Source organism: Neolamprologus brichardi, chromosome 17 (assembly GCF_056152115.1).
Source record: "Neolamprologus brichardi isolate AB-2024 chromosome 17, ASM5615211v1, whole genome shotgun sequence".
NCBI classification, from domain to species: Eukaryota; Metazoa; Chordata; class Actinopteri; order Cichliformes; family Cichlidae; genus Neolamprologus; species Neolamprologus brichardi.
In genome coordinates, this window is record NC_142120.1 from 20,319,578 (window position 1) to 20,335,265 (window position 15,688).

General features: G+C 40.8%; 1 protein-coding gene across 3 annotated transcripts in view; it reads left to right on the forward strand.

Annotated features, from left to right (window-relative positions):
- grip1 (glutamate receptor interacting protein 1) overlaps positions 1–15,688 on the forward strand; it is a 46,307-nt gene that overhangs the window by 22,784 nt on the left and 7,835 nt on the right. Inside the window, exons 4-23 of one of the 3 annotated variants that reach the window (XM_035906872.2) lie at positions 186–331; positions 421–504; positions 576–651; positions 741–886; positions 1,937–2,084; positions 2,437–2,606; positions 2,890–3,027; positions 3,111–3,260; positions 3,488–3,674; positions 3,987–4,132; positions 5,613–5,693; positions 6,143–6,212; positions 7,030–7,175; positions 8,480–8,624; positions 9,468–9,607; positions 10,824–11,027; positions 11,107–11,260; positions 11,858–11,896; positions 12,162–12,273; positions 14,502–14,534. In XM_035906872.2, coding sequence (XP_035762765.2) covers positions 186–331; positions 421–504; positions 576–651; positions 741–886; positions 1,937–2,084; positions 2,437–2,606; positions 2,890–3,027; positions 3,111–3,260; positions 3,488–3,674; positions 3,987–4,132; positions 5,613–5,693; positions 6,143–6,212; positions 7,030–7,175; positions 8,480–8,624; positions 9,468–9,607; positions 10,824–11,027; positions 11,107–11,260; positions 11,858–11,896; positions 12,162–12,273; positions 14,502–14,534 — 2,515 coding nt within the window. The remainder of the gene's footprint in view (positions 1–185; positions 332–420; positions 505–575; positions 652–740; positions 887–1,936; positions 2,085–2,436; positions 2,607–2,889; positions 3,028–3,110; positions 3,261–3,487; positions 3,675–3,986; positions 4,133–5,612; positions 5,694–6,142; positions 6,213–7,029; positions 7,176–8,479; positions 8,625–9,467; positions 9,608–10,823; positions 11,028–11,106; positions 11,261–11,857; positions 11,897–12,161; positions 12,274–14,501; positions 14,535–15,688) is intronic. The other 2 variants (XM_087831036.1, XM_006780990.3) reach the window with 2 other exon arrangements.

The window sequence follows — 15,688 nt, forward strand, 5'->3', positions numbered from 1 at the left end:
CAGCTACAAAGCGACAATGAGCAAAAATGACACAGAACACTTTGGATGACTATTTAATGGATATTGGTGCAGCAGTGGCAGTTATTAATGTTTAGCAGCATCCTTTCTGGAACATCCTCTTCTTAAACGAACTCATTAAGGTTTGATTAAGTAAAAATAAAGCTGATGTTTGGCTGTTTGCTCAGGAGTGACCAGCTGAACGTGGGCGACTATATCAGGTCTGTCAACGGCATCAACCTGGCCAAGTTCAGACACGATGAGATCATCAGTCTGCTGAAGAACGTGGGTGAACGGGTCGTCTTGGAGGTCGAGTACGAGCTGCCGCCTGTCTGTAAGTTCTGCCAGCAGAAGACGTGTACACTCAGCTGCACTCAGCCGGCTGCAATGTTGACGTGTTGTTGATGTTCTGGTGTGTTCCAGCGGTGCAGGGGTCAGGGGTTATGTTTAAGAACGTGGAAGTCACGCTTCACAAAGAAGGCAACAGCTTTGGTTTCGTCATCAGAGGTGAGGCGAGTTCTGTTTGTGTGTTTAGAATAAATCAAAATAAACATGGTAATGTGACCGCGTGTTTGCAGGTGGAGCTCATGAAGACAGGAACAAGTCCCGTCCCATCGTCATTACAACCATCCGGCCAGGCGGCCCAGCAGACCGGTACGTGACCTCTGACTTGTCTGTCTGATTTTTGTCCCTTGGGAGCCTTTGTACACACTAAAAACTGTCCTCTTTCTCTTTTGCTGCAGGGAAGGAACCATCAAGCCAGGTGATCGGTTGTTAAGCATTGATGGGATTCGTCTCCATGGCAGCACACTTTCAGAGGCCATGAGCATCCTGAAGCAGTGTGGACAGGAGGCCACGCTGCTGATTGAGTATGACGTCTCCGTGATGGGTCAGTCATCAGTGTCCCCTCCCAGCAGAGCTTAAAGCATTAATCAGCTAACATCAGAACTGTGCAGGAAAAGGAGAAGGTTGTGGGGATTCAAGCTGAAATCTTGCTTGTACTGGTTTTGACATTTATTGTTATTAAATTTGAGATTACATTTAATGGAAAGTTTGGGTAGAGGTAGGTTGCCAGGGGGCTTACAGATGAGAAACGATGCCAAACAGTGTGCCAGGACTGCAGCTTGAATTTGTGTCCATCCTGATATGTGGATATTAGATATAGTTTTGAGATGTTCATTGAATGACAAAAGCAATTTAAAGAACTAAGTTTGTGTTCTGCAGAACTCATTAATGTTTCTCTGTAACTAGAAAAAGAGAGGCTAAGGCATAAGAGAGTAGACCATAAGTATGTCCCAGGAAACCAGTCAGTTTAAATGAACTGTTTCAATTCTGCCAAGATGATTGGTCAAACATTTAACCCGAATTATGGCAGAAACATGGTTTTTTAGGGGCACTGTGGAGTAGAGAAAATCCAAAATAAATTCAAACTTGTGGAGCTAATTTTATTTATTTATTTATTTATTTAATATGTAATTAAAGATGTATGCTGCACAATCATTTAACCCTGGAAAAAGAACAGTTACCAATAGATACTGGAACTTCCATAACATTCATGCTCATGATTAAGTGGATATAGACTTTTGATCACAACTGTATTATGTGTATGTTCCGTCCTGTTCTTGGTTAACGTTAACATTAGGAAACAGTGCATGAGAAGTATTATTTTGTATTTATTATCTGAAACCCAAAATGTGATTTTTGGTTAAAATAAAAGATCATTTGTACTTTGTACTGTGTAGAGTAAAATGCTAAAAAATTACCAACATGTAAAGAAGAGTATCATCTGAATTATAAAGATTTCAGATGATCAGTTTATTTGGAACTTTTACATAAAATTAAACAGGACCCAGGATGGAACCCTGATAAACACCGTTTGGACTCTGTAAATTACACGATGTAAAAACTGTAAAAACTTTGTCTGTTTTCCCTCCTTCAGACTCTGTTGCCACGGCATCAGGGCCGCTGCTGGTTGAAGTTGCCAAGGCGGCAGGGTCTAGCCTGGGTGTGGCCCTGTCCACCTCCATGTTCTGCAACAAGCAGGTCATCATCATCGACAAAGTCAAACCAGCCAGTATAGCAGACAGGTATCTAACCTCTGACCCTGATGCTGTTTTACTGTTTTAACTGCATTTGTTAAACTTATTTATTGTTTTCACATATTGAGCATCATTCCAGCTGCTTTCATTTTCCCTAAAGTGGAATTTCAGCTTATTAACTAATATTAACACCGTTTTCTTATCTTATTATTTGATTCCATGTAAATTTGGTTATTTTAATCACCTTGTCATCTTTCAGCTTCATTCAGTCACACTTTAACTTCAGTATTTGTGCAGAAACTGAAATATTTTGTTGCACTTTTAACTGCAGAAATTGAACTTATGAGTTTTGGCCAGGTTCAGGTTTAAATTTTCTGTTTATTTTTGTGTTTTTGTGTAGGTGTGGTGCTCTTCATGCAGGAGATCATATCCTGTCCGTTGATGGGAAGTCGATGGAGTTTTGTTCCCTGGCTGAAGCCACTCAGCTGCTTTCTGCTTCCTGTCAGACCGTCCGCTTGGAGATCCTGCCACAACACCAGACCCGACCAGCCCTGAACGCACCACAGCATGGTATAAACGTACAAACATCACATCCGACAAGGCCCTGAATGCACCACAGACCAGTATAGACACACACACACACACACACACTCAAGAGGCCCTATAAAAGATTATGTGAAGAGAGGAGTAATCTTTTATAAAGCCGTGAAAGACACACACGTGTGTATGCATGACAGTTCCTCATCTGGCTTCCCAGTGAGGTATCTCGATGCTGTGATCCAAGCACCTGCCTGACCTTTGACCTTTCCTCTTGTCTTAACCTAAACACCCTCCTCTGTGTGTGTCTGTGCAGTCAAGGTGCAGCGTAGTCCCCGCCCCCTCCCTTGGGAGACCGGAGGCTCTGCCCCTATCCTCCCCCCCTACCACTACAACACGTACCACCCTGACCAATCAGGCGCCAGATCGCACAACCGCCATACAAACAATCCTCGTACGTGCACCTCTCTCGCTCTCTCTCATGTTTTCTGTTGAGAGAGAGAGACCTTTCCTCATCAGCCCTCTCTCTTTCTGCAGCGCTCAGCCACTCCTTCTCTCCAGGCTCCATGTCGGCCTATAGCCTCTCCTCCCTCAACATGAGCACCCTGCCCAGGAACATGTATCCCACAAGTCCACGGGGCACACTGATGAGGAGGAAGGGCAAGAAAAAGGACTTTAAGAGCTCCTGTGAGTTTGTCTCCAAATCCAACAAATCTTATTATTTTATTAGCTGTTTTTAGACATGAATTCATAACATGACCAATAATGACCAACAAAATGTAAAAAAACATTACAACCCTCTAAACCATGACATTTTAATATGAGCTTGCAGAAACAAGGACAAGGACTGAGGAGCTCTCACAGGACGGGAGGAAAATGAGACTAAAAAATAGAATAATCTTTGTTTCTGTCAGTATCCCTTGCGTCCAGCACTGTGGGTCTGGCCGGTCAGGTAGTCCACACAGAAACCACCGAGGTGACGCTGCTTGGCGACGGCATCATGGGGTTTGGCCTGCAACTGCAGGGAGGAGTGTTCGCCACGGAAACGCTGTCATCCCCACCGCTCATTGCCTACATCGACCCCGACAGCCCCGCTGAGAGGTAAACACACTGACACGGCTATGATGGCTTTAAAAAAATGTAGAGAAAACATTCTTTTGTCCTTTCTTCTCAGATTTGAACTTTTTCCCCCTAATTTTCAGGTTTTTTTGGTGAAATTTGGAAATATTTAATATTTTGTCTTTATTGATAATCACGGTGACATATATATAATTTTTATTTTCTATATCGCAGCTTTGCATTTTTTCTTTGCAGCACCAGTTCAAAATGCCATTACCTTATGGCCTTTTGTACAGACTCTACAGTATTGTAAGGAGAGCTCCAGTGATCAGATATTTGTGTATATATGTGTAGGTGTGGCATCCTGCAGATTGGTGACAGGATCTTATCCATAAACGGCGTTCCAACCGAAGATTCGACCCTTGAAGAAACCAATCAGCTGCTCAGAGACTCGTCCATCACTGCTCAGCTCACACTGGAAATTGAGTTCGATGTAGCTGGTAAAAAAAAAAAATCATTTTATCAGAATTGTGTTTTCATGCTTCTGATCAGCACTGAAAACTGTGCTTGTTGATGAATGTCTGTCTGCTGGGCAAAGACATCTGTTTTCTGTGTCGTCGTGTTTTGGCTGACTGACTGCCAGTCTGTGTTTGGTTCTGCTTCTCTGTAATTTGTCAGACTCTTTGTGGATGTAACGTACTCCAGCTGGTGTAAATAACCACCTACGCCTGAGTTTAATAGAACGACACAACAAGCTGTCAGTAGTGACTCACAGGCATATTGTGTGATTTGTAGCTGCAGGACGGTTAACTGTATGAGATGTCATTTACAGGACAGTCAGAGTCACTATTTAACCAAAAGAAGACTCACTTCCTGAAAGCATCATAACTGAAGTCAGTCCAAGGGGACATCTTCCAAAACCGGCAAGGAGCCAAATACTACAATCATTTATTTTACAAATCTCTATAATGTTATCATCTATGCTGATTGATTTTATGGAAAGTGAGTAATAGATAATCTTTACACAGGATAATTCAACAAGAACAGATCAATTTAGCTTTTTTTAATAATTAGAAGATCATCTGGATTTTCAGTTTTAACATGAGTTCTTAACAGTGCTTTGGATATTCGGAATAAAGGGACCAAGCAGTGGATGTATGTTTATGAACATGCTCATAGCCAGTTATAAACAAAGGCTTATGTAAAAGATTAACTCCCAATTTATTTTGTGATGTCCAGTCTACTGTACTGAACGGTAGCGAAGAAGCGATATAGCTGTGCGTCATCTAATAATGGTGAAGTTAAATGTTACGTCACCTACTGTCAGCATCTACGGCCAGTGTGAATCTGTAGCAGTCTTTTTTTGTCTCTATCAGTCAGTGTTGATATTAACAATTAATAATCTCAATACTTCACTTAATAAATTAATAAAATGCACAAATGGACAGCACAAAAGACTTCCTGAACATTCTTAACATAATAGCTACAAAACAGACAGATGTCATCACAAATGGTGCATTAAAGATTTTTGACTTGCAGGAAAAGGTTTTATGTATGATCACCTCTAAGTTTTGAACTTTGATCTTCTATAAACATTTGAGAGCATGATGTGTCCTCTAAGTTATGTAGAATCAGGTTTAATACATGGACAGCTAACATATACGTCGTACCTATGAACTCACTTTGTGATTAATCATTGACTGTTATTGAAATTGTTTTCCACATGTCTGCTGAGGTCTCTGAGCAAAAAATATTTCTATTTCTTCCTGTATTTATAACCGTTAAACCAAGTGTGAGTAAGATTGAAACACTGCCAGCCAGGACTGTATACAGAGCATATGATTAAAGCCTCGAACAGAAGCTTAACCACCTGATTCTGACTGAGAAGATGTTGAGCAGAAAGCTTTTATTCCTCTTCTGATGTATTTCACAGTAAATTAAACATTTCTACAGCTGAAATGTCTCCATCTTTCTGCACAGAGTCAGTCATCCCCAGTTCAGGGACGTTCCACGTAAAGCTCCCAAAGAAACCAGGAGTGGAACTGGGAATCACCATCAGCTGTAAGTAAAGAGAAACGACTACGCAAACACGTACACGAATGTGAGGTCGCTACAGTGGATGGTTTAGATAGAGTTTATTAGTAACACAGCTCTGTGTGTTAATTATTGATTAAGAAAGAGTGCCAATGCCAAAACAAGCAACTAGAATATTATAAAAGTCTTTTTATTGTCAGTGACAGTAGTTTTATTTTTTATTAAATGATTTAATTTGGTGTTTCATCATGTTTACACATCGGGGAAATTAAATTTTCATTCTGAAAGACGGATTTCATCAGACCAGATCCAGCCCGACCTCCTCTTGGGTGTCACTTCAATATTACATTTCCTGCTTTGATTTTACTTTTCCCCTTTAACATTTAATCGTTACTTCTGGTTGTAGTGGTGTAAACAGGTTTAATTATTTACAGTTTTCTGTTTCATCTCCAACTCGTTTCTTTGTGTGTCTGCAGCTCCGTCCAACAGGAAACCAGGTGATCCTTTGATCATCTCGGACATCAAAAAAGGCAGCGTCGCACACAGGTGACACAAACTATGGCTAAACTAACTCTAATCCAGCCTTAAACCTAACCTAGGCTGAACTCTACACACAGTATGTGAGGCTAAAATAAAACAGTGTCAGCTGTGTTAAACCTCAGACTGCCGCCTGTACGTGTTTGGTTAATTAGGCTAACGGTCCAGGCCTGTGCATGTCGTGGTTTGTAGGTCATGTGTTTTGGACTGTGAAGCAGAATATGAGCTAAAGGGCTTCTGCTGGCAGGTAGCATCTGTTTACTCTGCAGGACTTTTAGAAACAGGAAGCAGAGGACTAGTTATAGACCTTCATACGGAAAAGAAAGTGCCAGCGGTTTTGCAAGATTTTGGACCAATTTCAGAGGATATCTTCCAGCTTCGATGTCCTTTACAAATAAATAACAATAAACGCATCGAAAATAGGGACAAAAATGAATTAAAGAACTTGCATGAGTATCATCGGGATTTACCATTTCAGGACTGAAGTTGCATTTAGTACAAAGGAACTGATATTAGGTAAAATGATGGGGATTTATTTTCCCAAAATGTAAACAAATAAAGCCTAAAAAACTGGTTTAAGTTGTACCTCATGGTTTAAACCCAAAGCAATATCTTAGCTCCTGTTTCATGTACAAGTTAACATATCTTCATGTAAAATTTGTAAGGTTATATTTCATATGTTGAAGAACTGATATTAATGCAAAATTCCATCCTGTCCATAAAGCAGATGCACTGCAGTCACGATTATGATAATATGACATAATAACCATCTCAGCTGACTTCTTTATTAAACTTGTTCCTCTAATTTACCTGAATGTGTTTTCAGGACAGGGACATTGGAGCTGGGAGACAAGCTGCTGGCCATTGATAACATCCGTGTGGAGAACTGCTCCATGGAGGAAGCTGTTCAGATCCTCCAGCAGTGTGAGGAGCTCGTCAAACTGAAGATCCGCAAAGATGAAGACAACTCTGGTATCGCTTTTAAGTCTATTCCCCAAAAGCAAGAGGCCGAGTGATAAACCAGCTTTCAGGGATGCCCACAGTATCATTAATCCTCCTTAAAAAGAACCTCTAGAGTTGTTCCGTGGTGACCTACTTGCCAACTTTAATAAGCTGTGGGACCTTTCCAAATTCTTCTCAAAAGATCATATTTAAAGAGCTTTAGCAACACCAACAGTCACACCTAAATCCTTTTGAATAAGTGAAAAGACAGTTAAAATCATGTACTTAAAAGCATGTAAGAGCCAAACTGGTGCTCATAAAATCTTCACTAATCTTCTGACAATCCTGAGATCTTTAGCATCTTTATGACAGTTTTATTGTACTTTAGAGAGTCCTGATGGGGTCCTAAACTCTCTAGAAGGCAATCAATAGCTGATTTGAAATCATTTGTCTTGTATCATTTTAAGTCAAACTTAAAACCTCTTTAAACATGAAATCTAATCATAACTTGATCACAACCTAACTGTCAGGAGGACTAGAAACTAATCCATTATTCTTGAAATCTTCTTTCGTTCTCAAAAACATTTAGGATCTTGTTGGTGATCTTCAGGATGGCCAAATTCTTTCAAACCTTATCAGTGACTCTAAGGGACCAGCACAATCTTAAGTATCTTCAACACCAACTAGAACATCCCTGAATCCTTCAGGACCCCATTCATATTCTCTAAATCTACTCGATCATCCATAAGGACGAACAGAAATTTCCTAAGGTACTACTAGAACTACTACTACTAGATGTAGAGCCGGATCGTCAACAGTCCTAAAGGACGACTGGAAAGCAAACAGTTTGCTTGAAATCTTTTTCAACAATCCTCTGAATGCTGTAAATATTCTTGAGGACGTTTTAGTGGTCTTGACGATGCCATCAACTTCTCAAGGACTGTCAAGTGTCTTACCAGGGTGGCTCTTCTTTTCAAAACTAACTCAAACATTGCTGAATACTTTGACCTTGATTGAGGATTTCACTAAACTTATGGCGGACCCTGGACCTTGATAACCTTTAGAACATTTTAATGGCGATATAGATCCAAGTCAAGGTTTTCTAAATGTCCTCAGCCGCTCTTAAGGGTACACAGGGCCCTTAAGTCCCTGAAAACCTACTCAAGGTTTAAAGGAGGTGTCTAATGCTACTTTCAGGACAAACGTTGCACTTCTGGCCTAGTTTTAGCGTGTTTTAGTCTGTGTCACCACATCATCCCTTCCCATGCCATCTTCTCCTGATCATCTGTTCACCACTGACCTTATGTGGAATTGATCTTTATTGAATGTTTCAGATGAACAGGAGGTGTCTGGCAGCATCATTTACACAGTGGAGCTTCAACGCTATGGTGGTCCGCTGGGAATCACCATCTCAGGCACCGAGGAGCCCTTCGACCCCATCATCATCTCCTCTCTGAGCAAGGGGGGGCTGGCAGAGAGGTGCACACACATGAACTCTAATTACAGTACATAAAAAATAAATTACAGGTCACACCTGTAGAAAACATGTCAAGTTTGTAGATTATTTAATCACTTAATCAGTACATCTAGTTTTTTGTTCTTTTCAGCTATTTGGAGGATCGCTTTTATTCACTATAAAGTGCCATAAATAGATGTTTATTATTATTATTATTATTATAATTAGTGCAGGCTTCATTGTCTTTAGTAGTTCCCTGCTGGTGTTATGTATGATTCTGGATTAGTATTAAATACATTCTGTGCTTAATACAGCATTTTATTTACAGAAACTCAGACACTAAGAAGCTTAGAACCAGGGTTGTTTGTGTAAACGCCATCTTTATGTCAAAGGTCGTAAACAGAGGAAATACTAAAGCTGGCTGCCTAAATCTGAGGGATTATGTTAAATGATGTATAAAATAAGAAATACAGTATCAGCGCTGGCCATCTAAATGGTCTCACTATAAACAATTAAGGAAATATTAAATAAGAAAAGATTTTTCATCTTTCTAAAAATAACATCAGTGACTGGAGGAATGAAATATGGAGTGAAACCGTGACAGACATGATAAGCTTAGGATGCCAGATGAAGTGGAGAGTGTCGCCCTCTGCTGTTTAAAAATAATTATTTTCCTCATCATTAATTGGGTTTTCACCTCTTTTCCTACAGAAATGATTCTCATTTCTATTTTGTGTATAAGTATATTTGTGTTTCCCTGTAGACTGTTAACTCAGTTCCAGTCTTCTTTAAAGTCTTGTCAAGTATGATTTTTGAGTTGCTGAACCCTGAGTGTATATTTCTCTGTGTTTTGGTGTTGTTTACAGGACTGGTGCGATCCATGTAGGTGACCGTATTCTTGCGATCAACAGCAGCAGCCTGAAGGGGAAACCTCTGAGTGAAGCCATCAGTCTGCTGCAGCAGGCGGGCGAGACGGTCACGTTGAAGATCAAGAAGCAGGGAGAACGTATGTAGACGCTTTTTTCACACCATAATCACCGTTCATAATCACAAGCATCAACAGCAAATGCAAAATACAGGGATATGAGATTCACATCAAGAGCCAGGCTCGTGTAGTGTGTCTCATACAGCTTACTTAACCAGTAACAATCACTCAGTAGCCTTTATAAACTATTAATAAAGCAGAATAATTCACAACCACCTGTTTCACCAGACATTTAATTGTAACAAATATGTCCTGATATAAAAGCAAAATAATAACTTATAAGTTTTGTTCTTGCACACAAGCAGCCCACAGACTGTTTTCTAGGCCTGATCTTACAGCAGCTGTGTGGGAGTTTTCATTTTAAACAGAAAGAAAAGTAAAAGCTTTTTGATCGTGTAGTTACCTGTACCAAACTGCCAAGCCTTCTGCTGTAAAACCGGCTGCACATGAAAAGGAAACCTCCTTTTACAGCTCCATGGCTTTAAGATGGCCTCAGAGAGACACATTGTGCAGTGGCTGAATGCATCGTTCCACTTCAGCGACTTTCTGAAGCCTCTGTTCCCCCTCTGTGACTCAAATGATTCAAACATCAAAATATCAGTACCAGTTATGATCTTTGAAAAAAGAAATTGACAACCCAGTCTCCCTCCTCGGCATCAACTTTCCTTTTTATTGCTTTGTGTTTTATCCAGCTTGAAGTTGGCAGTGGTGTGGATGTTAAATCGAACAGTCAGACTTTAAGCTTTAATTCAGGCTGTTTGACAAAGTTAAACATTAACTGTTGAAGAATTAGAACCATTTTTATAAACAGTCCTCCACAGAGCACATGTTGAATATAATTTACCGTAATTTAAAGATTTCATTAGGGAAGTTCTATAACCTGCACTTTTATGCCATCGCTGCTGTTAACACATCATGGAGCGGTTTGAATGATGGTTGTTATTTGTACAGGTCATTAAGTGGCTCCATAGTTTGGTGGTGCAAACTAGCACCCAACAAGCGAAAAGTCCCCTTTTCAGTCCCTTCTGTTCTGTCTGGAAGGGAATAAAGCTCCCGAATCAAAGATGCAGAGCTACCCATAACACTGTGGCGACCCCTTGTGGTAGGGGAAGAGTTAAACGTACAGCTCATTAAAGGGACGGGACACAGTGTCACTTCCAGTGGAGTGACAGATTTACACATTTATATTCACGAACGCACATTGGCGGTTTGACAAACGTACTCCGTCTGTCTGCAGTGTCAAGCCCAAAGTCTTGCGTGATTGGTTCAGGTCTGGGACCAGGAGTGGGGCCTAACCTGGAGAACCAGGATGGGGAGGAGGAGCCGGTTGTCATGGTTGCACCTCCTACAAGCCAGAGAGCGTTCAGCACACTTCCGTCCGTGGACAGCGCTGTGGAGTCCTGGGATGGATCCAACATGGACAGCAGCTTCACCATCCCAGGTAGGGACCGACCTCTGACCTCTGCTGACCTCGTTAATGCCTCAGTAATGAAACACTTCTCCTTTGCTGGTGTGTGTAGCTCCTACTTTTCAGTCGTCACTGTACAGTTTCCACGAGTGGCGCAGCGCCAAGACAAGCAACAGCCAATCATCATCTTCCACTCGCCAGAGAGCCAATCCGCTGTCGGATCTGGGTCTGAATGACGATGATTGGGACCGCCCACCTCTCGGAGGGTGAGAGACTGAGTGAACGGCACAGTGAAAAACATAAAAGCTTGAGTAAAGAAAACTGTAATAACCTTTGTTATATAACAGACAGTATTCAACTGTTCCAGGTTTAATCAAGCTGTTTTCAGGGCTTAAAGTACTTTAATCAACACAATTATTCAAAACTGTTACAGAGGAGGGAGAAGGATTAATATGGTTTTCATACTAGTTTTGAGCAGCCACTTATGCCACATAGTGGTATGTGATTTCCAAATTTACTCAGAATGCAATTTTTCAAGTTTTCTCCCATGAATTATCAGATACAGATGAAATGCTGAGGGTACAGATACTCGATTCTCCTCCTCTACATCACAAACTGGTGCAGTTCACTGAAACTATGACACTGATGCTCAAACTGTGTGATAAGATCAGTCTAAACAAACTGAGCTTGCCTAGTATGTGCATACCCTTAAACCCAGAAGCACATCAGAAGAGAAGCCTGAAGATGATGTGCACGGATACATTTTGCAGCATATCTTTTGTAGCTGTTAGCATTCCTCATCCAGAACAATGGAGTATGTAGCGCTGAGCTAACAGCAATAACAGTAGTGTGTCTTTCTGCAGAGGCTGTAATCTGCCCAGCGGTCTAATCTCTGACAGCAGGTACCACAGTGACCTTTGACCTTTAACCCTTCACACACAGTCTTCTGTGACACCCAGTAACCTCCTGCAGATACCCTCACTTGGTGACCTTTAACCCCCGCCACACCGATATCAATACCTGGTGGATGTGTATGTCATCACTGCCCATGCCCCATCCTGTTAAAAAAACACTCTCCAGCATGACCACTAGCTTCCTGCGTGCGTGTGTGTGTGTGTGTGTGTACCTATCGTGCTGACTGGTTGACCTGTTACCTTTCCCTCTCAGGTTTAATGTGGGACACGATGGGACAGAACCAGACCAGGAGGAGAACTTCTGGTCTCAGGCTCTGGAGGACTTGGAGACCTGTGGACAGAGCGGCATCCTCAGAGAGCTGGAGGTGAGGAACGCCACAAAAACTACTATAGTGAGAAGTGTTAGCAGTAGAAGAAGTATTTACAGTAAGAGTCGAGTATTAGCAGGAGTAAGGCTTCTGAAATTTTTATTCAGCAAATGAAGAATTCTCCGATGCTAATGCCTTTCTGCATTGCCCTCTGGTGTATGGATACCAGCACCTACACTGTAAAGTTTGATAGGCTGGTATCTAATTTTTTAACCTTCTGGAGTTGAGTTTATTTGTTTTGTGATTTTACTTTCAATAAAATCTCACATGTATGTCTTTACAGTTATTTTTCATTTTGACATACTGTATTAACACAATTGACCTAAAATCACACACACACACACAAAATCAGAGTTGCAACAGTTAGATTTTATTAGTGTGAAAACCACAAACATTGAAATGCAAATATAAATTGTAAATTTCAAATTGTACAAATGTAGTAGTTATTTACATTAAATTCCTGTCTACCATAAGACAGGGGAGCACATCACAGGCCTGACACCTTGAAGGTGTAGAAACTCCTCCTGTGGATCACCAGGAGACAGCGTTTAGGCTGCAGTCTGCCATTGGTGGATTGTTGACTGGCATCTGTTCAGTAGTCGTCTCAATGTTATGACACACAAAACAAAAAAAAAAAACTACCGTACACACTAAGAACTAGTGGTGCAACGGATCACGGTTGATCCGTAATCCAAACCAATCCCACTCCACATTTCGGCACGCACGTGATCCGAAGATTCGAAAAAGAAGGAAAAAAAGTATGTGTATGGTGCGTGTGGTCAGTCTGTCAAGCGATAGTTATAGCCAGCGCTAGCGGTCCAAGTGGAGGAGCAGAGGAGTTTGAGGCATTTAAGCAGCCCTTTGCTGCCCAATCTGACCGGGCTAAAGCTATTGGGGTGTTTAGCTGCAGACGGGAGGCTGTATTCCCTTGTGCAAAACAAGGGGTTTAAACTATGATGAACGTGCTTGAGCCACGCTATGATATCCCGTTGCGTGTCCACTTCAGTGACAAGATTGTACCCAGGCATGTATGAGCAGGAAAAGTTGAAAGTTATGGCTGAACTGTCCCAGGCATCTTCTCTTGCTCCAACTACAAATGGGTCGACCTCCAGGGCAACGGAAAGCCATGTGACCGTGACCGCTCATTATATCACAGCGGAGTGGTAGATACAAAGCCCTGTACTGCCCTATATTGCACCTTAATTTGTTTTTATATAATTCCGTGGAATGAGTCTTGAGTTGAATGTTTTTAATAGGCAAAAAATACTTAAATAAGTTAATAAGTAAATGTTAAAATTTAATTTCTTTTTTTCTTTTTTTGCTGATCCGAAAATTGATCCGATCCGTGACTTAAAACCGTGATCTGATCTGAACCGTGAGATTTTTGATCCGTTGCACCACTACTAAGAACACAGTCCAAACACACTAAATGTCACAAATCTCTCTGATAGAACTGTCACTGTCCTTAGAAAGTCCCATTTTTATAGCTTCTTCCTGCACTAAACATGAAGACAGTTTTGAGGAAGTATGGCATAAAATATTTATCATAACTGCTGTTTTACTTTGCTGATCAACACAATTTAAAAACTGGTTTGTAGGTTAAAGTCCACAATTTCAACACAATTTGAAAAAGACGCTCAACATAGGTGAACTTTTTACAGTCTTCATTAAGCATTTTTTAAAAACAGATAAACTTTTTGTCACCCATACACCACATTGTCACAAGTATTTTTTTTTACATTTGGACAGCAAGCCAGATCAAGTCTCGCCGCTTGGCTTTGGAGAAGTGGTCTATACTTCTGTAATAAACAGTTGTAGCATTCCTATGCCCAATACACCGCACTGTTACAGGATGACATTGACATTTTGATCTGAACAGCAACACAGGCTGGAAGTCATTAATCTCAGTTGTGATCGTCTGTAATGAGCTCAACTATAATGCTCTTCTTATCCACAGAAACACTTAAAAACCACATCACACATCCACAAGAATGAAGACAAACCAAATATAACTGAAATATTGATCACTTTAATTATTGAACTGGACAAAAACTGTTAACACAAATAATCATGTAGTGATGTGAACACTGATGAGAGGCTTATTGTTCAGCCCTGAGGACTGACAGTCAAAGTTTAGTCATATTTGTCCAATTCATGCTGAAAGAACTACATGTTTATACCTTCTCTGGCACACAGAAGTAAAAAAGAGACTCCTTCTCTTCCAGGAGTCTGGAAAGGAGACACACCTCCTCACTCTGGTATTCCCCATCCTCCCTCCCCTGTACTAACTCCTCCTGTCCTCCTCTTCTTCTGTCTCCTCTAACTGGACCTCCAGCGTTGTCAAACATCTGACATGTTTGCTGGTTTTGAATGTGACTCTAACTGCATTCTAACAGCAGACCATGGTGACGTCATTGTGACATCTTAGTGACATCACCCAGCTTCCAAACACAGTCACATGGCAGAGTCATGTTGTTGCACCAGGCATGGCAGTTTGAGCAAGGCATGCTTGGAGAGCTTGCGCAAGGCCTCATGGGTAGTTGTTTTTTTTTTTTGCCAGTCATGAAGCAGATCTGTCAGTCATGCATGCGTTTGATGAGTTCTTGATTCTGATTGGCTGAAGTGGGCATCGGTTGGGAAGCTTAGCCATAAAAAAAAGGGTGTGATGTGGAAAATAAGCACAATCATCAAACATTGACAGTCAGAGAGTTGAAATCCCCTGGGTGAGCTCAAAAGTAGAATCTATCTGTAGAGGTCTGTACTACGAAGCAGGATTTATGATTAGCCAGCTAACTTCAGGTTGAATGCTGAGCTTTCAGAGTTCATGTCTTATTAGATCGGCTATGCTTGAGATAAGAGACCTGCATGTACAAAGCCTTAGTCTACTGATCAATCAGTATTGATTCTTAGAAGATCCCTCAGACCTTGATGACTAGTATGTAGTTTTTCTTTCCCTGAAAATGAGCAGTAAGAAAAATGGAAAACTGCCATTTTAGCAATTTTATTTTCCTATAAGCCTTAAATAGAGTAATATACAGCCACTTACCAGCCACTTTATTAGGTATACCTTTTCAGCTGCTTGTTAAAGCAATTAGCTAATCACCCAATCAAATACCAGCAACATGGTGCATTTTTACATGTCATCAAGATGACATTAAGAAGTTCCAACTTGGACTTCAAAGAATTAAGATAGTTCTGCAACCACGTAATAGCAAGGTTTACCTAAAAAAAAAAGAAAAAAAATGTGGCTGGTGTGTGTTTATTATAGAGAGATCATCAGCTCCTGATAGGTGTTGTCTTACTGCTAGGTTAGAAAATTCCACAGTTAATAAATATTAAAATGAAATCTAAAAGCACTGGAAAACATAATGACACACTGGGAATATAAACAGTGTATGCTAAAAAAAACTCC